This window comes from Talpa occidentalis, unplaced genomic scaffold, assembly GCF_014898055.3.
Source record: "Talpa occidentalis isolate TD23 unplaced genomic scaffold, MPIMG_talOcc4v2.1 talOcc4.12, whole genome shotgun sequence".
Classification (NCBI taxonomy): Eukaryota; Metazoa; Chordata; class Mammalia; order Eulipotyphla; family Talpidae; genus Talpa; species Talpa occidentalis.
Genome location: NW_023601212.1, coordinates 40,442,192 through 40,461,405, shown reverse-complemented (window position 1 = coordinate 40,461,405; position 19,214 = coordinate 40,442,192). Strand labels below are relative to the sequence as shown.

At 52.9% G+C, this 19,214-nt stretch overlaps 1 protein-coding gene across 2 annotated transcripts; it reads left to right on the top strand.

Moving 5' to 3' along the window:
* Positions 1-7,486: 7,486 nt before the first annotated feature.
* HOOK2 (hook microtubule tethering protein 2) lies at positions 7,487-18,109 on the top strand. Of its 2 annotated transcripts, none has more exons than XM_037505919.2 (22): positions 7,487-7,613; positions 8,112-8,197; positions 8,267-8,339; positions 9,291-9,341; positions 9,435-9,567; positions 9,648-9,715; positions 10,075-10,137; positions 10,559-10,639; positions 10,750-10,910; positions 10,998-11,138; positions 12,081-12,282; positions 12,618-12,728; positions 12,838-12,925; positions 13,279-13,348; positions 13,980-14,117; positions 14,214-14,301; positions 14,497-14,531; positions 16,658-16,740; positions 16,824-16,924; positions 17,124-17,234; positions 17,303-17,374; positions 17,455-18,109. In XM_037505919.2, exons 1-22 carry the CDS (start codon positions 7,569-7,571, stop codon positions 17,602-17,604), a joined length of 2,151 nt encoding a protein of 716 aa, XP_037361816.1. In that variant the 5' UTR covers positions 7,487-7,568; the 3' UTR covers positions 17,605-18,109. The 2 variants fall into 2 exon arrangements, with proteins under 2 accessions (XP_037361816.1, XP_037361815.1); XM_037505918.2 differs by having other exon boundaries at positions 16,821-16,924.
* Positions 18,110-19,214: the final 1,105 nt, after the last annotated feature.

Genomic DNA, 19,214 nt, shown 5'->3' with positions numbered 1-19,214 from the left:
GTCACTGTGTCTGTGTATGATAGCTGTTGCTGGGTTGTCTTGCCCAGATGTGTGTCTCACTCTGTCATTGTATCGTGGTTGGCAGTCTGTTTGTGACCAGGGGTTTGTGTGTCTGGACTGTTTCTCTCAGGGTGACTGTGTATGTGTACATTCATTACCGCCCTGCCCCCCCAAGTCTGGCCACCCTGGGCCATGTTTACTCTGTCCCCAGCCAGTTTCTACCCTGGTCTGGGAGGGGCTGACCCTCCTGTCTGTCCAGACAGCAGTCCACAGGATGTTCCCGAGACGCTGTCTCCACCAACATCCCCTCCCTTGGGCCACCCTCTGGTTAGGACCCAGGAGTCCAAGGCAGCGGGGGTGGGGCCACAGTGTGGTGGTAGGGGCTTGTCAGAGCCAGGAATGAGGGTGGGGGATGGGGAGGGGACGGGTCCAACTGGTTCAACCTCATTCCTGCCCCGCCTCTCACTTCCTGGGTGCCCTCGGGGACAGGGGGTGGACAGTATGAACCCCATGGCCTCAGAGAGCCTGGGTGGGGCATGGCCTGCCCAGCAACTAGTCACTTCTGCTGGCCACCCTAATATCCAGGCCTGAGAGACAGAAGCCTAGGTCCTTCCCCAGGCCATGCTCCCTCCCTGATCCTGTGGCCCAGCTCTGGATGCAAAGCGTCCCAGCTATTATTCACCTAATCCCTATAACACCACAATGAGCCAGACATAATTACCTCCCATTTGCAGATGGGGAAACTGAGATCCCGATGGTAACAAGGCAATCAGGATCTGAACCCAGTTCTGTAAGCTACCCAAGACCCCCAGCCAACTAGTTCACCAACTGCCTTCCCTCTCCTCTCTAAAAATGGTACATGTGGGGTGAAGTATGAACCCTGGCCCCCAGGAGGCCCAGTTCAAGGGGGCGCCAGGCTTGCTCTGAGTCAAATGGGGCCTCTGGATGAAATGAATAAGAAAACGGCTTTAACCGTTTCATCGCCAGGACAGGCTCTGCCAAAACTTCCTGTGGGCTGGGGGAGGAGGGGGTTGGGGGCTGGGTTCCCGGAGATCTGGGGTGTGGGGGGAGTCCCTGGCAATTCAGTAGTGGGGAAAAGTCTCTAGGGAATTTAGTGAGGGCCAGCTAAGGGAGGCCACCGGCCGGCCTGCTGCAGGGGGAGTCCTTCTTCCTGGAGTGTGATGTCCCCAGAACTTGGTTTTCAGCCCCCACTGCCCGGAGGGGGTCTCAAAATCCACAGCCCCCTCCCCAGGGACCTGAGTCATACGTGGGAAAAGATGAGAGGAATGAGTCATGGGGGTGAAAAGGGGGAGCAAGGTCAACGGCAGCCAAGGGACCCCTGGGCTGGCCTGAGTCACAAACGCGTTGGCCTTGCTGACCCCACCCCCTTCATCCAGAGACCAGGAGCAGGAAGCATTTGGTCCGGGGGCACAAAGGAGCTGGAGTAAGTACAGGAGGGGGAGGAGGAAGCACGCACCGGGCTGCGGGCTGCGCGGGGAGCTCCGGTTCCCATGGTAACTGGGGGGGTCTCTCAGCTCTAAGGAGGGGGTTCCTCCCTTAACAGGGACGGCCCCGCGCACCGGGGAAGCCCCCGCGCTAGGTAGAGGGGCCACAAGTTTCATATCAGGCAGGAAGGGGTTAACAGAGGCCCCCTCCCGGGTTTCACCAGTGCCCAGAGTCCCAGGAGTGGGGCTGTGCCTGGAGGGGACCCCCCCACCACCCTCCAACGCACGCGCACACGCAGCTAACCCACCCCCGCGCTCACACGCACGACCGCGTCGGGCTTCACGCACGCAGTGACCCCCGTTGTGTCTCACGTCACGACGACGCAACGCGCCTCCGCAGCTGGGGAGGGGCCCTCCTTGTGGAGAGCAGTAGGGGGACGCCGGGCTCACTCTCCCCGCAACCAGTTGAGTCCATCTTTGCATTGCAAGTGGTCCCAGTCCCTGTTGACTTTGACACACCCCCAGTAAGGTCCCAAGCTCTCTGACCCAGTGTCACAAGGACACAGGATACACCTGCCACATGTTGGCATGAAGCTTCACTAGTCCAGAGAGCCCCACAGTGAACACAGTCACACTGTCACACACAGAACCACACAGAGACCCAGAGAGTTATACAGGCACACCCATCACACAGATTGTGGTAGGGGCATTGGGCCATCTTCATACACAGATAGCTGGCACATACAGACACTCTGATAAAATCATGCCATCACCATCAAGACAAAATAAGACACAAACAGATGAAAGTCTTGGACTTTAGTCACCCCTCTCACATGGAGATGGGGGTTGGGGGACAGACACAAGATGGTCATGCTGTCACATCATCACCACAAATAGTATCCACAAAGTAAATTAGGGTGAGACATGCAAGCCCATAAGGCTACACACAGGGACACCAGATTGTCCTAAGGTATGGACAAACCAAGGACACACATGACAGGGTCATGTTATAGAAAGACACATGACAAAAAAAGTAGGACATGGTCACATAAATACAACCTATAGTCACTGAAGTCACATTGAGGTACTAATTATCACACACTTCTCATACAAAGAGATACACAAAGCAGAATCCCTAATAGAAGAGTATGTGCCCTAGTCCCTGACAGGCCCCCACAACATCATATAATACAGATAGCCTGGGGCCTCCCTGTTGGCACAAGGGATTAAGCACCTTGAAGCTATCCACAGCCCCTGCAGCAGGAGTTCAATCCCTGGCCAGAAAGCTACCCACATGGCACAGCAGACCTCTCCTGTCTCGCCCACTGCTCCCCTCAGCACTGTATTTCAGCCTGTTCTGTTCCCCACTCTGTCTCTAGTAGATCCTCCCACCCCCAGCACCTCTGGCCTGTACCCCAGTTCTTGTATGCATAAATAAGTAAATCCTTAAAAAAAATACAGATAGCCTGTGCCACATATTCACATGGTCCCCATGACACATGGAAACAGGTGAATGCAGACATACAGACCTTTGCACACAAATTCACAGCACCACCATCTCACATGTACATGAATGTGAGCACACTTCACTTGGACTCAGACAAAAACGCCAGGAGGAGGACATGATGGGAGTTCCTGGCCAGATGTCAGTGTCACAAAGGGGACCTGTCAGGATCCCTTGTGGTAGGGGGCATGATGTTCACCCCACAGCTCTGGTCACTCTAGAGAGGAGGGGCACCATCATCAGACCGTGTGAACCCAGGGTCTCCATCCTAACCCTCATGACTAGGTTTCTGCCCAGATGTAAAGGCTGGATGGAGGGGGCAGGCGGGGGTCCAGCTATGGCCACAGGGAGGGACTGAGTCACCCACTTCCCAGCAGTCCAACCCAGGCTGGGCCCAGCTGTTCCTGGAAATAGACAAGAGGGGGTGGGGTCCCCAAACCAGCTGGGGGCTATTGGCCCAGACCTGCACTATCCATCTTTATAGATGGAACCTTCAGACAATACCCCAAACTTTGGAGCTCCCGCCACTGAAAATGGGGGTTTGCATCCTTCCCTCAGGGTTCCTGCTCCAAAATGAGGGTTTCTAGCTCCTTTCATTGAATTGAAGGTGCCTAGTTACCCCAGCAGTCAGACTGACTGCATCTCATCCCATAATAGGGATTGATTGATCTTTCCTACCAACATGGGAGGTCCTTTCCTCCCCAAACATGAATCCCTGCCACCCCAATGGAAGGTTGCAGCTCCTCCCCCAAATTGAGGATCTGGACTTTTTCTTATATCTGGGGACTTGGAGGGGGGACTCCCTGGTGGCACAAGGGGTAAAGACACAGCACTATGAAGCTATCTGCAGCCACTGCAGCACGAGTTCAATCCCCAGCCAGGGAGCTACCCACATGGCGCAGCAGACCTCTCCTATCTCACTCCCTGCTCCTCTCAGCAGTGTATTTCAGTCAATCTGCCTGTTCTGCTTCCCATTCTGTCTCCTGTGAATTCTCTCATCCCCCCCCTGCACCTCTGGCCTGTACTCCAGCTCTTGTATGCATAAATAAATCTTAAAAAAAAAAAAATCCAGGGATTTGGATCCCTGAATATCTAGAATACCTATAACACGTCAACATTACAATTCAAACGTATTCCACAGATTCCTCCTAAACATCAAGGTCCCTTTTAGGTTTTGCAAATATAGGGAGCCCACCCCTATATATGTGGGTCTCAGAATGTCCCCCCAAACACCCTCTGACAAATATTTCCAGTCCCCCCCTCCTGTCGTTGTAACTAACATCCATACTTCTCTCACCTTCTACTTGGGGATCAGAGCGACCCCATTTCCCCCAATGAGCGCTGGATCAGGGAGCTTACAGCAGTTTTTCTCACGCCCGGAAGGCAGCCCAGTCCGGAAGCCGGCACTGCAGGCTCCAGTCCCTTCCTCCCTACTCTCCCAGTCCTTCCCTCCCCCAGGGTTGGAGTTTGAAAACAACTCGGGAAGGGGATGTAGAGGTTTGGACAAGCCTCCTAGCACCCCCCTCCCCAGCTTGCGTGCAGCTGAGAGTCTTAGTGGGCTGTAACCGGCTGTCCAGTGGTAGAGTGACTGTGTTCGATGTGGCTCGAGGGCTGCAGCCATCCTGCCCAACCCGCTTCGGGACTGAGGCTTTGGAGGAAGATTCTTGGGTTGGAGGGAGCAGTGTTCCTCTTCTCAAACTTAGAACCCTCCCCAACCCCTCCCCCCACCAGCATAAGCCGCCCCGCCCTCTGGGTACAACTAATAACCTCTTATTACCACTCATTACCTCGCCCGCCCCGCGGGAGAGGGGCGGCTAGGGGACTCACGTGTCAAAGCGCGCCGGTCGCGGTTTCACCCCCTACCCTTAAAGCTGGCTCCACCCAGAACCTCTTTTTCTTAGCCTACGAACGTGAATTAAAACAGCACTTGCCAACAAGAGTCGACTTCAACTGCGGATATCTTTAAATTGCTTAGCACTGGGACTTCATACTTTAAATATTCAATAAATGGTGACTGCAATGTTGTTAACTGCCATTGTCATTAAAATAAGCCCTCCTCGCGTCGGGTAGGGATCTTGGAATGGACACACCCACTCGTACCTGCACTGGCCAGTTCCTGGGTCTGCGCGCCCCCTGGTGGACCGCGGGCCAGTGTGGCTTGGTCCTGAGTTCTGAGGCTGGAGCACCCTCGTGATGGGTCTCTGGGAGGGGAAGGAGTTCTGCAGTTCAGTGAACTGACCTGTTAGGTAAATGTATTTTTCCGTCACCTAGGACATGTGTCTTCTTGGCCCCTCAAGTTAGGACCGTGTCCCCTTATATACACCTGGTGTGAGATCCCCAAGTCGCCTCCTTTGGTAAGACCCCTTTAGGATCCTCCTCAGTCAAGTCCATAGAAAGTGTTAAGGCCTACCTCTCCCCTGTGCAGTTAAAAGCTCCCAGCAGGCCTCCCCAGTGGCGCAGCAGGTTGAGCGCAGTGCAGTGAAGCTGTCCACAGCCTCTGCACCGGGGGATTCGATACCCAGCCAACCAGGAAGATCCCCACATGGCGCGGCAGACCTCTCCTGTCTCTCCCGCTGCTCCCCTCAGCAGTGTCTTCGGTCCGTCCGCCTGTTCTGATCCCTGCTCTGTCTCTGGTGAATTCTCTCACCCACCCACGCCTCTGGCCTGCACCCCCTACTGTGTAAATAAATAAATCTTAAAAAAAAAAAAGCAAGCTTCCCTGGTGGTGCAGGCGGTTGAGCGCCGCACTGTGAAGCTGTCCACAGCCTCTGCAGCGTGGGTTCCATCCCGGCAGGTTGGCGAGAATCCTACATAGCGCAGCAGACCGCTCCTGTCTCACCTGCTGCTCCCCTCAACAGTGTATTTCTTCAGTCTGCCTGTTCTGTTCCCCGCTCTGTCTCTGGTGAATCCTCTCACCCTCCCGTGCATCTGGCCTGTACCCCAGTTCTTGTATAAAAATAAATAAATCTTAAAAAAAAAAACACAAAACTCCGAGCAGAGCCTCCCTGATGGCGCAAGGGGTTAAGTCGCAGCACTATGAAGCTGTCCGCAGTCTCTGCAGCAGAGATCGATGTCAGGCCATGGAGCTAACCCACATGGCGCAGAAGACCTCTCCTGTCTTGCCCGCTGCTCCCCTCAGCAGTGTATTTCAGTCAATCTGCCTGTTCTTTTTTTTTTTTTTTAAAAAAGATTTATTTATTTATGCATACAAGACTTGGAGTGCAGGCCAGAGGTACAGGGGTGAGAAGATGACCAGAGACAGAGTGGGGAGCAGAACAGGCAGACTGACTGAAATACACTGCTGAGGGTGTAACAGGGTGGTCCCCAGGAAAGGGGGAGTTTCCAGGTTTCCTGCCCCACCCAAGAGAGGGTGGAGCTGAGCAGGAAGAGAAGAAGCTGCAGAGGAGACTAAGGAAGGAAGGAAGCAGGATGGAGAGTCAGAAGGAAACCTTGAGGAGGCACATGGAGCAGAGAGACACATGAAGAAACTGCACTTGCTTTTTGGTCGTGGACTGGGTGACAGAGATGTAGGTGAGAGACCCGTGGGGAGGTGACAATGGCGGTTTTTGTCTTGATTTTGATTTTGCTCTTTTCCCTCCAGACTTGTCTGGTTGTTTCTGATCCTTTTCTGTGGGTCCCCACTCTAAGATGCTTTAGACTGTGGCAGGCTTTGGGGCCTGGCTCTGGGCCAATCCCATTTGGATGGAGTTTTACCCACAAGGGGCAGGTAACTTTGGGTGCTTGATTTAAAAACTAGATTCTTTGCCTTTCCTGTATTGTTTCCTAATTGTATTAAATTTCCTTCCAATTAAAGTCTCATATGTTTTGTGTTGATGTGCCTTTGGCAGAACCCATTTAGAGTAGGCAGGTTTGCGGGGTCTGGGCTGTCCCTCTCCCTGCCCTGTAACAAGGGGAGCAGAGGGCGAGTCAGAAGAGGTCTGCTGCCCCATGTGGGTTGCTCCCTGGCCGGGGATCGAACTGGTGCTGCAGTGGCTGTGGATAGCTTCATAGGTTGCGTCTTAACCCCTTGCACCACCAGGGAGGCCCCACAATCTGCCTGTTCTATTCCCCACTCTGTCTCTGGTGAATCCTCTCACACATACACCCCCCTACCCCCCGAACCTCTGGCCTACACCTCAGTTCTTGTATGCATAAATAAATACTTTTTAAAAAATAAAAAAATTTTAAAAACCCCTCTGATCATAAGGTGGTTAGAAAGAATTTCTCTAAGCACGATGATAAGGGACACAAAAGGGTGGGGGCAGCTCCGTCTCAGATCTCAAAAGAGGAGTGATTGTGAGGTCTCTGCTAACCCAGAAAGAGCAGGGGTAATCAAATAAGTGGTAGGGCCACCCTTGATATGCACAAGGCTAGCCCGGACTGACCTCTAGTGGCAGGGCGGGCGCCCAAATGCTGCCCGAATCCAAGATGGAGGTACTGGGGGCCTGAGCGGGCTCTGGGAGATCACGTGTCTGGGGCGGGGCCTGCGCCTAGGGGGCGGAACGGGGCGGCGCTCTAGGCTGAAAGGGAGGTCCCGGCTGCGGGTGCTCGCTGGTGGCAGATCTGGAGGCGGCTGCGTTGGTGGGGCACCGCGGTCGGGTTGAATTCGGTTGGGAGCCATGAGCGTGGACAAAGCCGAGCTATGCGGGTCTCTGCTCACCTGGGTAGGTCGGGGGGCGGGGCCAGGGACAGGTGTGCGCCCTCTCTTCCTGCCAGGAATCCCGGCCCTGGCTTGGTCCATCCCACGGTCCTAGGGCTGGGAGGTGGAAGGGGTCGTCGGCCAACGGGGCTGTTGGACTCTGGCCTGAGCACCCGCCCCCGTCACGTGGCAGGTCTGTAAGGAAAGAACAGATGAGGCCCCGCCCCCCGCAGCTGGGTCATGTGGGGCGTAGGTACAGGTGAGCTGACTTGGTCACGTGGTGCCTGTGGGGCCCGGGTGACTTGTGGTTCCGCCCTATCCTGGTCTTGCGGGGTTTGTTGAGCAGAGGTGAGGTGAGACCACGCCTCCTCTGGTCCCAGGTGAGCAGAAGCAAGGCCCCTGCAATTCTGGTACTCTGGAGCCCATAACCAACCATATGAGGTTTCTGGAGACCACGAAATCCTGCAAAAGGGGAGCAGGTCAGTGCTTCCCAGCCTTCACTGTGTTTCCCTCTCTTACCCAGTTCCAGACCTTCCAAGTCCCGCCCCCCTGTGCCAGCTCCCAGGACCTGAGCAGTGGCCTTGCAGTGGCCTATGTGCTGAACCAAATGTGAGTGGGGCTGTGGGGGAGGGGCCCCAAAGGGTTCCCCAGTAACTCATCCCACCTTCTCACCCCCAGAGACCCTTCTTGGTTCAACGAAACATGGCTCCAGGGCTTCTCAGAAAACCCAGACTCCAACTGGAGGCTAAAGGTGACAGATGGACTCATAACTGGGGGGCAGACTGTTGAAAAGATGACCAGGGGAGCATCAGCTAGTCATGTCCTGGGTGATGGACAGGCAGACCTACCCAGGATGGGGGCAAGTCTGGTGACCAAACATTTGCTCTTTCATTCATTTATGGAGCAGGTCTGGGCCTGCAGCTCCTAGCCAACTTGCCCTCACACAGTCAATAAATATTCTGATAATGCTTACAAACACATAAACATTAGCAACAATATAAAAACAGTGAAAACAGGACTCCAAGAAAAAGCAGCTAGGCTCTTTGGGTGGTTACTTGAGATGGACTGATCTTCTTGCAAGATTTGGAGGAACAGTATTCTAGGTATTGGGAACAGCAAATAAAAAGTCCCTGAGGTGGGGATAAGCTTCGTATGATCCCGGAATGGCAGGAAGTTTTCAGAACAGAAAGCCAGGGGGTAGAAATGAGGTCATCAGGGCCTGGCAGGCCTGGCTAGGGCTGTGGATTCTATTTTTAAGTGCTGTGCAAATTCAAGGAAGGGTTTTAGCAGAGGAAAGATACAACCTGTCTAGGGCTTTAAAAAGCTCCCTGTGGCTACTCTGAGAGAAATGGATTGTAGGCAGCAAAAGTGGAAACTGATAATGGGCTGGCACAATAATCTAAGTGAGAGATGATGGTGGCTAGGGCAAATAGTTAGCAGGACAGATTGTGAGATATTATTGGATTCTGGGGACAGAGGAACAAAGATGGGCAAGTAGATAAGAAGGGCAGGCAGCCACACAGGTCACCCCTAGGAGAGAGGACATTTAGACTGACAGTGGGATCACACAAGAGGATGTGATCAGGGATTGGAAGGGGAGGCAGGAAAAAAAAGGATCGATTAGACAGATTCAGGGTGGGGAGTGCTTGGTCTCTTTCTTGGGTATTCTGGGCCCTGAACACAATTCTTTGCATCTCCCCAGGTCAGCAATCTGAAGACAATCTTACAGAGCCTGGTGGAGTACTATCAGGATGTGAGTAACTAAAGGGATTTAGGTGGTTGGGTTGAGGGAGTCCCTGACACACACCTATGAGTCCCTGACACACACCTCCTCCCATATCCTCAGGTCCTGGGGCATCCTATTTCTGAGCAGCACCTCCCAGATGTGAGCCTCATCGGCGAGTTCTCAGAACCAGAAGAGCTCGGCAAGCTTCTCCAGCTGGTGCTGGGCTGTGCCATCAGTTGCGAGAAAAAGCAGGGTATGGAATGTTAGGAGGTTCCCAGGGGCAAACTATCCTCCCTCCCTTCACTTCTCAGTCTCCCCCACCTTGGTCCCCAGAGCACATCCAGAGAATCATGACGCTGGAGGAATCAGTTCAGCATGTGGTAATGGAAGTCATCCAGGAGGTAGGTGGGGGTGCCCAGTGTGGCAAAGAGCTTTGGGGGAGGAGATGTCTCCAAGACAGAGGGAACTGGACAGAGGCTGGGCTCTGCCTGGAAGTCAGCTGGCCATATTTCCTTGTCTCGTGTCTGGCAGCTCCTTTGGGCTCAAAGTCACAATCTAGCAGCCTCAAAGGACCCAGCCCCTGTGTGTGTTGGGGAATGCATGGCAGGAGGGCATCCTCTGGACTGGGGTGCTTTGGGAGACCTGGCTTTAATGACAGGTGAATGAGGGGTTTTTCAAGCTTATGAGATGATTGAAGCCTTGAAGTCTGCCCTCAGAGATACCAATTCATCTCAGTGTACCCGCCAATATCTCTCTCCAGCTCATAACCAAAGACACCCCTGACTCCCTATCAACGGAGACATATGGGAACTTTGACAGTCAGGTAAATGGTGCGGAACCTGGTTCAAGATCCTCACCCCATTATTATTGGGGCTGCCTAAGGAGTAGGCACTTGTCTTAAACCTATAAAACCCCCACTATGCCTAACCCTCCTACCCCCGCTATCCCTCAGGGTCCTAGTCTTTTCCCTTGCCAGGTTGTTAGACACCCATATTGCCTAAGAAAGTCCCCTGGGACTCTGTCTCTGGTGAATCCTCTCATCTCCCCCCTACCCCCGCACCTCTGGCCTGCATCCCAGTTCTTATATGCATTAAAAAAAAGTCCCCTGGGGTCCCAGCCCTCTCTTCTTCAGATCCTGAGGGTTTCTTGGCCCCCTCTCTGTCCCTAGAAATCCCAGCTTCCTTTCTCCAAGTCTTCTCCCCAGATTCTTGAATTCCTTGCCCCCCATTCCCTACCCTCCTCAGTCCCGCAGGTACTACTTCCTAAGCGAGGAGGCTGATGAGGGGGATGAGCTGCAGCAGCGCTGTCTGGATTTGGAGCGGCAGGTGGGGTGAGGTGGGGGATCACAGATGCTCTTGGGGCAGGGTTGCCTATAGAACACCCCCCCCCACACACACACACCAAGCTCCTGTTCATCTGCATGCCTTGCCTGCAGCTGGTGCTCCTGTCTGAAGAAAAGCAGATCCTGGCACAGGAGAATGCAGCACTGAGAAAGAGTGTGGGCCGGCCTGAGGGTGAGGGTGCCACAGGTCTCACGGCCAAGAAGCTACTGCTGCTGCAGTCCCAGCTGGAGCAGCTGCAGGAGGAGAACTTCAGGTGTGATCAGTGGGGATTTGGCCAGGCAGGCCAGAGGATTAGTGAGGTGTGGCTTCCTTCATGTGCCCTTTACCCTGCGTCCCTCAGGCTAGAGAGTGGCAGGGAGGATGAGCGGCTGCACTGTGCAGAATTAGAGCGGGAGGTCACTGAGCTGCAGCAGCGGAACCAGGCGCTGACCAGTCTGGCCCAGGAGGCTCAGACCTTGAAGGATGAGATGGATGAGCTTCGGTGAGTGGTGGGACCTCAGTCCTGATGCATAATCCATTGTCAGAGTGCCTGTTTGATGCCACAGTACCTCTTTAACTCCACAATGCCCAGGTGAGCCCCACAGTTTGTTCTCAACCCCACTGTCCTGGACTCTACCATGGCCCCTGATCCTTAGTGCCCGCCCCCGTCATGATCCCACAGTGTCCCTTGTTATCCCACATTGTATCCCCTAGACCTAACAGCATCCATATCAGCAAGCCTGGGAGGCTTCCCATGCCTCCCCTGTATCATTCTGGGTCTCATCATGCCCCAGGATCCCATAGTAGCTTCTAGGACCCCACAATACAATAACCTTTTAGCCTCCTATATCCCCATTGTGCCACCCTAACACAACTGTACCTTCTCACAACTCCATAGCATCCCTGTACCCCAGCATGCTTGATGGACCCCCATAGTCCTCATCCCTTCAACTGCACTGTACCTTCTGTATTCCTGAAGGGCTCCCTGTTTGGTCTCATGGTTACTTTGTAATGTTCAACTTGCTAGTGAACCCCTACTGTATCTTTAAGAACCCCATTGTGCCCTGGCTCCAAAGCCCCTCCTCTCAATGGCCCCTGCAACCACGGTGCCCTTTGTTCCCACAATTTCCTGACCCTAAAATGCCCATGGGGGCACTCCTCAGATTATCTTGATCCCTGTCATTTCCCCTGTAGTTCACATTCTGTGTTCCCACAATGTGAGGATTCCTAATTATGAACCTGGGTTGATCATTTGATGCTTAGGCCTCCCTTTTTATTCTCTCATGACCCCCAACTGCACCAGGCTGAGTCTCACCCCGACCCTCATGACCTCTTACCTAGAACCCAAAAAGACTGATACATTTCCTTGGCGTGAGGGCCTCACATCTAAACTAAACCCTGATCCCAGACCCAAACTGTCTTCCTCCTCTTCCCCCCTTCCCAGACAATCCTCTGAGCGTGCAGGGCAGCTGGAGGCCACCCTTAGCAGCTGCCGCAGCAGGCTGGGAGAGCTGAGGGAGCTGCGGCGGCAGGTGCGGCAACTGGAGGAGTGCAACGTGGGCCACGCAGAGCGCACGAGGCAGTTGGAGGATGAGTTGCGCAGGGCCAGCTCTTTGCGTGCCCAGCTCGAGGCACAGCGGAGGCAGGTGCGGAGGGGGCCCTGGGCTGGGGCCTAGGCCTGGAAGTGGGGCATGGGTCAGGTGAAATCTGCAGACCTAGGTGGTCCGGGCTGCAGGCAGCTCACTGTGTGGCCTCCGCCATCATGCTTTCCTGGCTCCGGTATGAGGTGACCTGAGTCCTGCCCAAGCTCTCTCCCTCATTAACCATAGACCATGCCCTTTAGGCCTTGTCAGTTCTCCCTGACCAGCTCTGTTTGGTTTGTAAGCCACACCTACCACTTAAGCCCTGCCCATCTATTTTCATTCCAGCAGTGCCCCTTCTCTTACCATTCCTGCAGTCCTCACCCATCCTTTCTCTTCAGGTTCAGGAACTGCAAGTGCAGCGCCAGGAAGAGGCGATGAAGGCAGAGAAATGGCTATTTGAGTGCCAAAATCTGGAGGAAAAGTATGAATTGGTGACAAAGGAGAAAGAGGTGAGGTTGAGATCCCACCACCCAAGCCCTGTCCTGCCCATCATGGGCTAGCCCAATCCCCAGGAGGCCAGTCTTGCTTCAAGTGGCTTCATGCACCCCTTTCCTCCAGCGGCTGTTGGCAGAGCGGGACTCCCTGCGGGAGGCCAACGAGGAGCTGCGCTGTGCCCAGCTGCAGCCACAGGGACTGACCCAGGCTGGTGAGTTGAAGCATAGAACTAGATCTGGAGGAAGACAGCCCTAGGGCGCTGTTAGGGCAAACAGAAAAAGCAGTGTCCCAGGGCTTGTCTAGGCTGAGGGATCACGCTGGAGGGAGACTGGGTAGAAAGGAAAGAGGCAATGTGGGCCGACAGAAGGCAATGCCTGTCTTTCAGGCTCAGGGTGGCAAAGGCAAACTTAGGCCAAGCATCACAGTCCCTGTCAAGCCTGGGGTGCACTCTCTCCAGTCAGATTTTTGACTCAACTGGAGCCTCCAAGGTGATTCTTAGAAAGAAAACCCTAGGAAAGGGAGCATGGACTGTGCATCAAGCTGAAGATTTCTTGCTTTCTCAAGATCTATCATTAGATCCCACCTCACTGGACACTGAAAACTTAGCAGCGGAAATCTTTCCTGCGGAGCTCAGGTATCCTGGGTCACTCAGACTCTTGCCAACCCTGGCCTGCCAGTGCCCACCCTCAGTCCTGCCCTCAGACCTGCATGCAATTCCCAGGTCCAAATCCCAGCCTGCTTCTTTGGCACAGCCACTCTTAAACTGCCCTAAATTGGACCCAGCCTCTGGCCCTACTTTGGCTCTGGCTCCATACTCAGTTCACAAATTAGGGCCAGTGCATCTGCCTCCTCCCCCAACACCCCCCAAGCAAAAAGTCTATGCCCAGCTCCACCAACATAGGGCTGTGACCACAAAGCACATCCTTGTCCCCACTGTAGCCTCTGTTAGGTTCAGGGACCAGTGACCTGTCTAGAGGTCCCACCTCAGCGCTCCCTGTAGGTGCATCTTTTCCTGTATCCCCAACCCCAGCATGCCAATCCTCTCTTTGGCCCCGCCCTTACGCATAGCCCCACCCACTCTGCCCCCCACCTCTAGAACTCTGCCCACCCACTCTTACTTCGAGTCCCAAGCAATATAATCCTACCCCAGGACTTTCCCCCAGAGTTCTGTCCCTCTCCTGGCCTCTTCCACCTTCACTGGCCTGATCCTGGGCAAGCTTGCAGAGGGTGACTGTCCCCAGTCCTGCACACTCCTTCCTCTGCAGGGAGACACTTCTGAAGCTTCAGCTGGAGAACAAGCGACTATGCCAACAGGAGGCAGCTGATCGCGACCGACAGGAGGAGCTACAGCGCCATCTGGAGGAGGCCAACCGGGAGCGCCACCGGCTGGAGACTCAGCACCGGTGAGGACCCAGCTGAGCAGGGCCCTACGTGGAAGGAATTACAAGACAGGTGCTGGCATTGAGATTTTTCACTTTTCCTCCCCTCTTCCTCCTCAGGCTGAACCAGCAGCAGCTGTCAGAGCTACGGGCCCAAGTGGAGGACCTTCAGAAGGCCCTGCAGGAACAGGAGTGCAAGACTGAGGATGTGAGTCCTCCCCTCCTCCCTGCCTTATTTCCCCTTGTGCCCCCCACAGTAACCCTCCTCTCTCCCCGCTCTGCTGCTGGATGTCTGCTGTAGTCCATTGTAAGTAGCGTGGGCCCAGGGTGGCACCTACTACCCTCACCCCTGGAAGGGGTTGGGTCCTCTGGATGCACCTCACCTGCCTCTTCTCTCCCCCAGCCCACGCTGTTGAAGAGGAAGCTGGAGGAACATCTGTGAGTCCCAGAGGGGGCACTCGTGGGAGGAAAGGCAGGGGCAAAGGTGTGGGGGGGTTGCATGGGGAGTTATTTAGGAGGAGAGCAGAGTCAGCTGAAACACAGACCAAGGCCTCAGATCAAGGGAAGGAATATGGGCTGTTTTTAGGGAGAAATGGGGAACCACAGAAGGGATTTCAGCAAGATGGTGTGACAAAGTTGTTGCCTATATACATTGTTTAAAAATAAGCTATTTTAGGGGCCTCCCTGGTGGCCTAGGGGTTAAGTCTCACTGCTATCACCACTGAAGCCTGAATTCCATCCCTGGCCAGGGAGATAACCCACATATGGGGTAGCAGACTTCTCCTGTCTCACCCACTGCTCCCCTTAGCAGTATAATTCAGTAGATCCACCTTTTCTGCTCCCAACTCCATCTCTGGTGAATCCAGTTGCCATCCTGCATTTCTGTCCTACACCCTAGATCTTCTACACCAAAAAGTCTCCCCATTAGCAGTTTTACCCCATCCCTGTTAGTTTATTATGGAAATCCTTCCAGTTTTTTTTTTTTTTAAAGATTTATTTATTTATTTATACAAGCACTGGGTACAGTGAGAAGCGCGGGAGGGCGAGAGAATTCACCAGAGTCAGAGAGCAGAGCAGGCAGAATGATGAGGTACACTGCTGAGGGGAGCAGTGGGTGGCAGGAGAGGTCTGTGTGCCATGTGGGACCCTCCTCCAGTGGCCAGGGAGCAGGCGGGGATCAAACCAGCGCTGCAGAGGCTGCTTCGCAACCCAGTGCTCAACCGCTGCGCCTCCAGGGAGGCCCCCTTCCAGTATTTTTTTAAAGATTTATTTATTTATGCATACAAGAGCTGGGGTGCAGGCCAGAGATGCTGTGGGGTGGTGGTGGTGAGAAGATTCACCAGAGACAAAGTGGGGAGCAGAACAGGCAGATCTGCTGAAATGCACTGCTGAGGGGAGCAGTGGGCGAGATAGGAGAGGTCTGCTGCTCCATGTGGGTCACCTCCTTTGCCAGGGATCAAACTCATGCTGCAGTGGCTGAGGATAGCTTCACAGTCTTGGATCTTAACCTCTTGTGCCACCAGGGAGGTCCCCTTCCAGTTTTTAAAGCAAATGTAAATGAATGTATATTTTTATTTTCATTCCTTATTTACAAGAAAGATGACTGGGAAATTTCTCTATATTAATAAATAGAAAGAGTCATTATTTTTTGTAAATATAGTGACCTTTGTCAACTAGGCATTACAAAACATGAATTGGGTGACTGCTTTCTCAGTTCTGCCAAAGTTGGAATGTAGCTAGTACTACAAAGCACAGAGACATTCTTTCCTTACAGAGGATGGATACCTAGAGACATTAAAACTTAATTTTCTGTAGAATTCTGGTCCAAAAGGACTGGCATGTACCATTTTTGTAGAATGAACTAATGTATTAACTCATTCTTTCAAGGTATTTGCAATTTCAAACAAGGCAGAAACATATAACCTGTAAATGCATCATTTTGCTTGACAACAAATCTATCACAAAAAGTAGAGTTAGTGTCTCAAATGGCACATGCCTTTGTAAGTTTAGTAAACATACCAATGATTTGCTATTAGATTTTTCTTGTTTTATTTTATTTCTTTATCTTTATTAAAGTTACATTGGTTTACATCTTTGTTATTAGATGCTATATCGTGTTCCATATCCAATGCACAATTCAAGAGAGGAGGAAGGAGTATTAGCAAATCTTGGGGGCTTTGGGACAGGTGGCAAAACTTTCAGAGTGTGTTTCCTTTTGTTATGAGAGATTTGCATCCTAGACAGATCCTTGGCTGCTAGGTGAAGAATGGAAGTAAGGGATTGAGGGTAGCAGAGGCTGGTGGGGGATGTGTGGCTGGATCAGGGAGAGGACTATGGAATGGGGAGCAATGGACTAATGGGCTGGTCCAGGGACCATCTGCTTAGGGTGTGGGGATTATGGCTCCAATGGCTGAGGAAAGGGCACAGAGCTCCAAAGCCGAGTTTACTGTGCAGGCAGAAAGGTCTATGCAGCCTTTCTGGCTGGCTGGAGAGCTATGGCTGCCACTGGGGGAGGAGAGATGGCCCTAAAGGTCAGTTTGCTGCTGCCTATCCCATGCCCATAGACAGAAGCTGCATGAGGCAGATCTGGAGCTGCAGCGAAAGCGGGAGTACATTGAGGAACTGGAACCACCTGCTGACAGCAGCAGTGAGTAGAGCTGGAAGGTCAGATGGATGGAGGGCCTCCCAGAGCTTGATGTGGAGCTGAGGGCTGCCTTGTTCCCTCAGCAGCCCGACGTATTGAGGAGCTGCAGCATAGCCTGCAGAAGAAGGATGCGGACTTGCGTACCATGGAGGAACGGTACCGCCGTTACGTGGACAAGGCACGCACGGTGAGGATGCTGGGTACCTCCTGTGGAAGGTGCTGCGTCCCCATGCCTCAAGTCTCTTGCCAGTTTGCTTATCTCTGCTCCCCATCCCATCATGTCACAGACTTCTATGCCACTGTCAGGAGTTGTCATAACGTACTCCAACAGGTAAAGGGGCCCAAGAGGCCAAGATCACTCTGGTTGTGTCTTTCCCAAATCCTAGGTCATACAGACCTTGGAACCCAAGCAGCGGCCACCTGGGGGTGCACCACTAGAACTCCACACCCTGAGGACACAGCTGCGGCAAAGGGATGTCCGCATTCGCCATCTGGAGGTGGGTGTCCACGTCCCTTGGTGCTATCCCCAGTGTATCCAGGTTCTTAACTATTGCCTCCCTAACAGATGGACTTTGAGAAGAGCCGAAGTCAGAGGGAACAAGAAGAAAAGCTGCTCATCAGTGCCTGGTATAATATGGTGAGTGTACAGTTACCATGGCTAGAGCACTGGGGTGTCCTAAGGGCTCATTTGACCTGAATCATGCCGTCTCCCTCCAGGGCATGGCTCTGCAGCAGCGAGTAGGAGAAGAGCGGGCACCTACCCATGCCCAGTCATTCCTAGCACAGCAGCGGCTGGCCACCAACACTCGCCGTGGACCCCTAGGACGCTTAGCATCCCTGAATATGCGCCCCCCGGACAAACATTGATGGACCTCAGGATTCTGCCACCTGCCCAGCCAGTCAGGGCTTAATCTACCCTGAATTTCCCCAACTTGTGGCAAAGAGCCCAGAATCATGCTTCAGCCACCTGTTGGGGAGCCTCAAAACTGTGATTGCCATCCTTTGCTCTCCCATATGGGACAGGAGTTCAGGATAGGACAGGTGGCAAATATGGCCCTATTCTTTTTAGCAATGTGATTCTTATCTGTGATTTTTCTCCCTGGGGTTCACAAGCTGCCAGAGGAGAGTAATTTTATATTCGAGAAAATAAATAAATAAATAAATAAGACTTTTAATCTGCCCTGGCTAGCCTCTGGGCACTGAGGTGAGAAAGAGAAGATGACCAGAGATGCAGACCATTGTTTTTAAGAAAGGCCTGACTTCTTACTAAAGTGTGAGTGACTTCTAGCACTCAGTGGGAGGTGAAGATCATGTTTATGTGACTGTGTGTTTGTGTGGTGGATTTTGAAGAATTTCAGATAAAAACCCCTGCCTCATGAAGCTGTCTTTTTTTTTTTTTTTTAGATTTATTTATTTATTTGTAAAGATTTATTTATTTATGCATATAAGAGCTGGGGTATAGGCCAGAGGTGGCGGGGGTGCTGGTGAGAGGATTCACCAAAGACAGAGTGGGGAGCAGAACAGGAGGATTGACTGAAATACATTGCTGAGGGGAGTAGCGGGCTAGACAGGAGAGGTCTGCTGCGCTATGTGGGTCACCTCCCTGGCTGGGGATCGAACTCATGCTGCAGTAGCTGCTCATTGCTTCATAGCGCTGTGCTTAACCCCTTGCACCACCAGGGAGGCCCCTATTTTATTTATTTATGTATACAAAAGCTGGGGTATAGGCCAGAGGTGTAGGGTGGGGTGGGGTTAGAGGAGTCACCAGAGAATCCTCTGGTGAGGAGAAAGAGTGGGGAGCAGAACAGGCGGATCTGCTGAAATATACTGCTGAGGGGAGCAGCGGGCAAGACAGGAGAGGTCTGCTGCGTGATGTAGGTTTGCTTTCTGACTGCGGTTCGAACTCGTGCTGCAGTGGCTGCAGATAGCTTCATAGTGCTGAGACTTAACCACTTGTGCCACCACGGAGGTCCAAAGCTGTCATTTTCATTGAAGGTAGAGACAATACATAAAATAGATAAAGTTTGGTGTAAAAAATACTACAATAAAAAATGAAACAGACAGGGCCTCCCTGGTGGTGCAAGGGGTTAAGTTTCAGCACTATGAAGCTATCCGCAGCCACTGCAGCAGGAGCTTGATGCCCAGCCAGGGAGCTAACCCACATGGCACAGCAGGCCTCTCCTGTCTTGCCCGCTGCTCCCCTCAGCAGTGTCTTCAAGTAGATTCACCAGTTCTGCTCCTCACTCTGTCTCTGGTGAATCCTCTCACCCCTGACCCCTACCCTGCACCTCTGGCCTGCACCCAGCAAATTATGAATAAATAAATTTAAAAAAACTTAAAAAAAAAAAAAGAAACAGACAAAAGTGAAGCTGATGCAGGAGGTGGGTTTGGGTAATGGCAATTTTTAATAAAAGGTCAGGAAAAGAGGCCTCATGAAGAAAGTGACAACTTAGGTAGAGGCCTGAACAAGGTAAGGG

Coding starts and splice junctions, on each gene's coding strand:
- HOOK2 (XM_037505918.2), top strand. CDS start 7,569: ATGAGCGTGGACAAAGCCGAGCTATGCGGGTCTCTGCTCACCTGG. Junction 8,198..8,266: donor GCCTATGTGCTGAACCAAAT/GTGAGTGGGGCT, acceptor TCTCACCCCCAG/AGACCCTTCTTGGTTCAACG. Junction 12,926..13,278: donor ACAGGGACTGACCCAGGCTG/GTGAGTTGAAGC, acceptor TGCTTTCTCAAG/ATCTATCATTAGATCCCACC.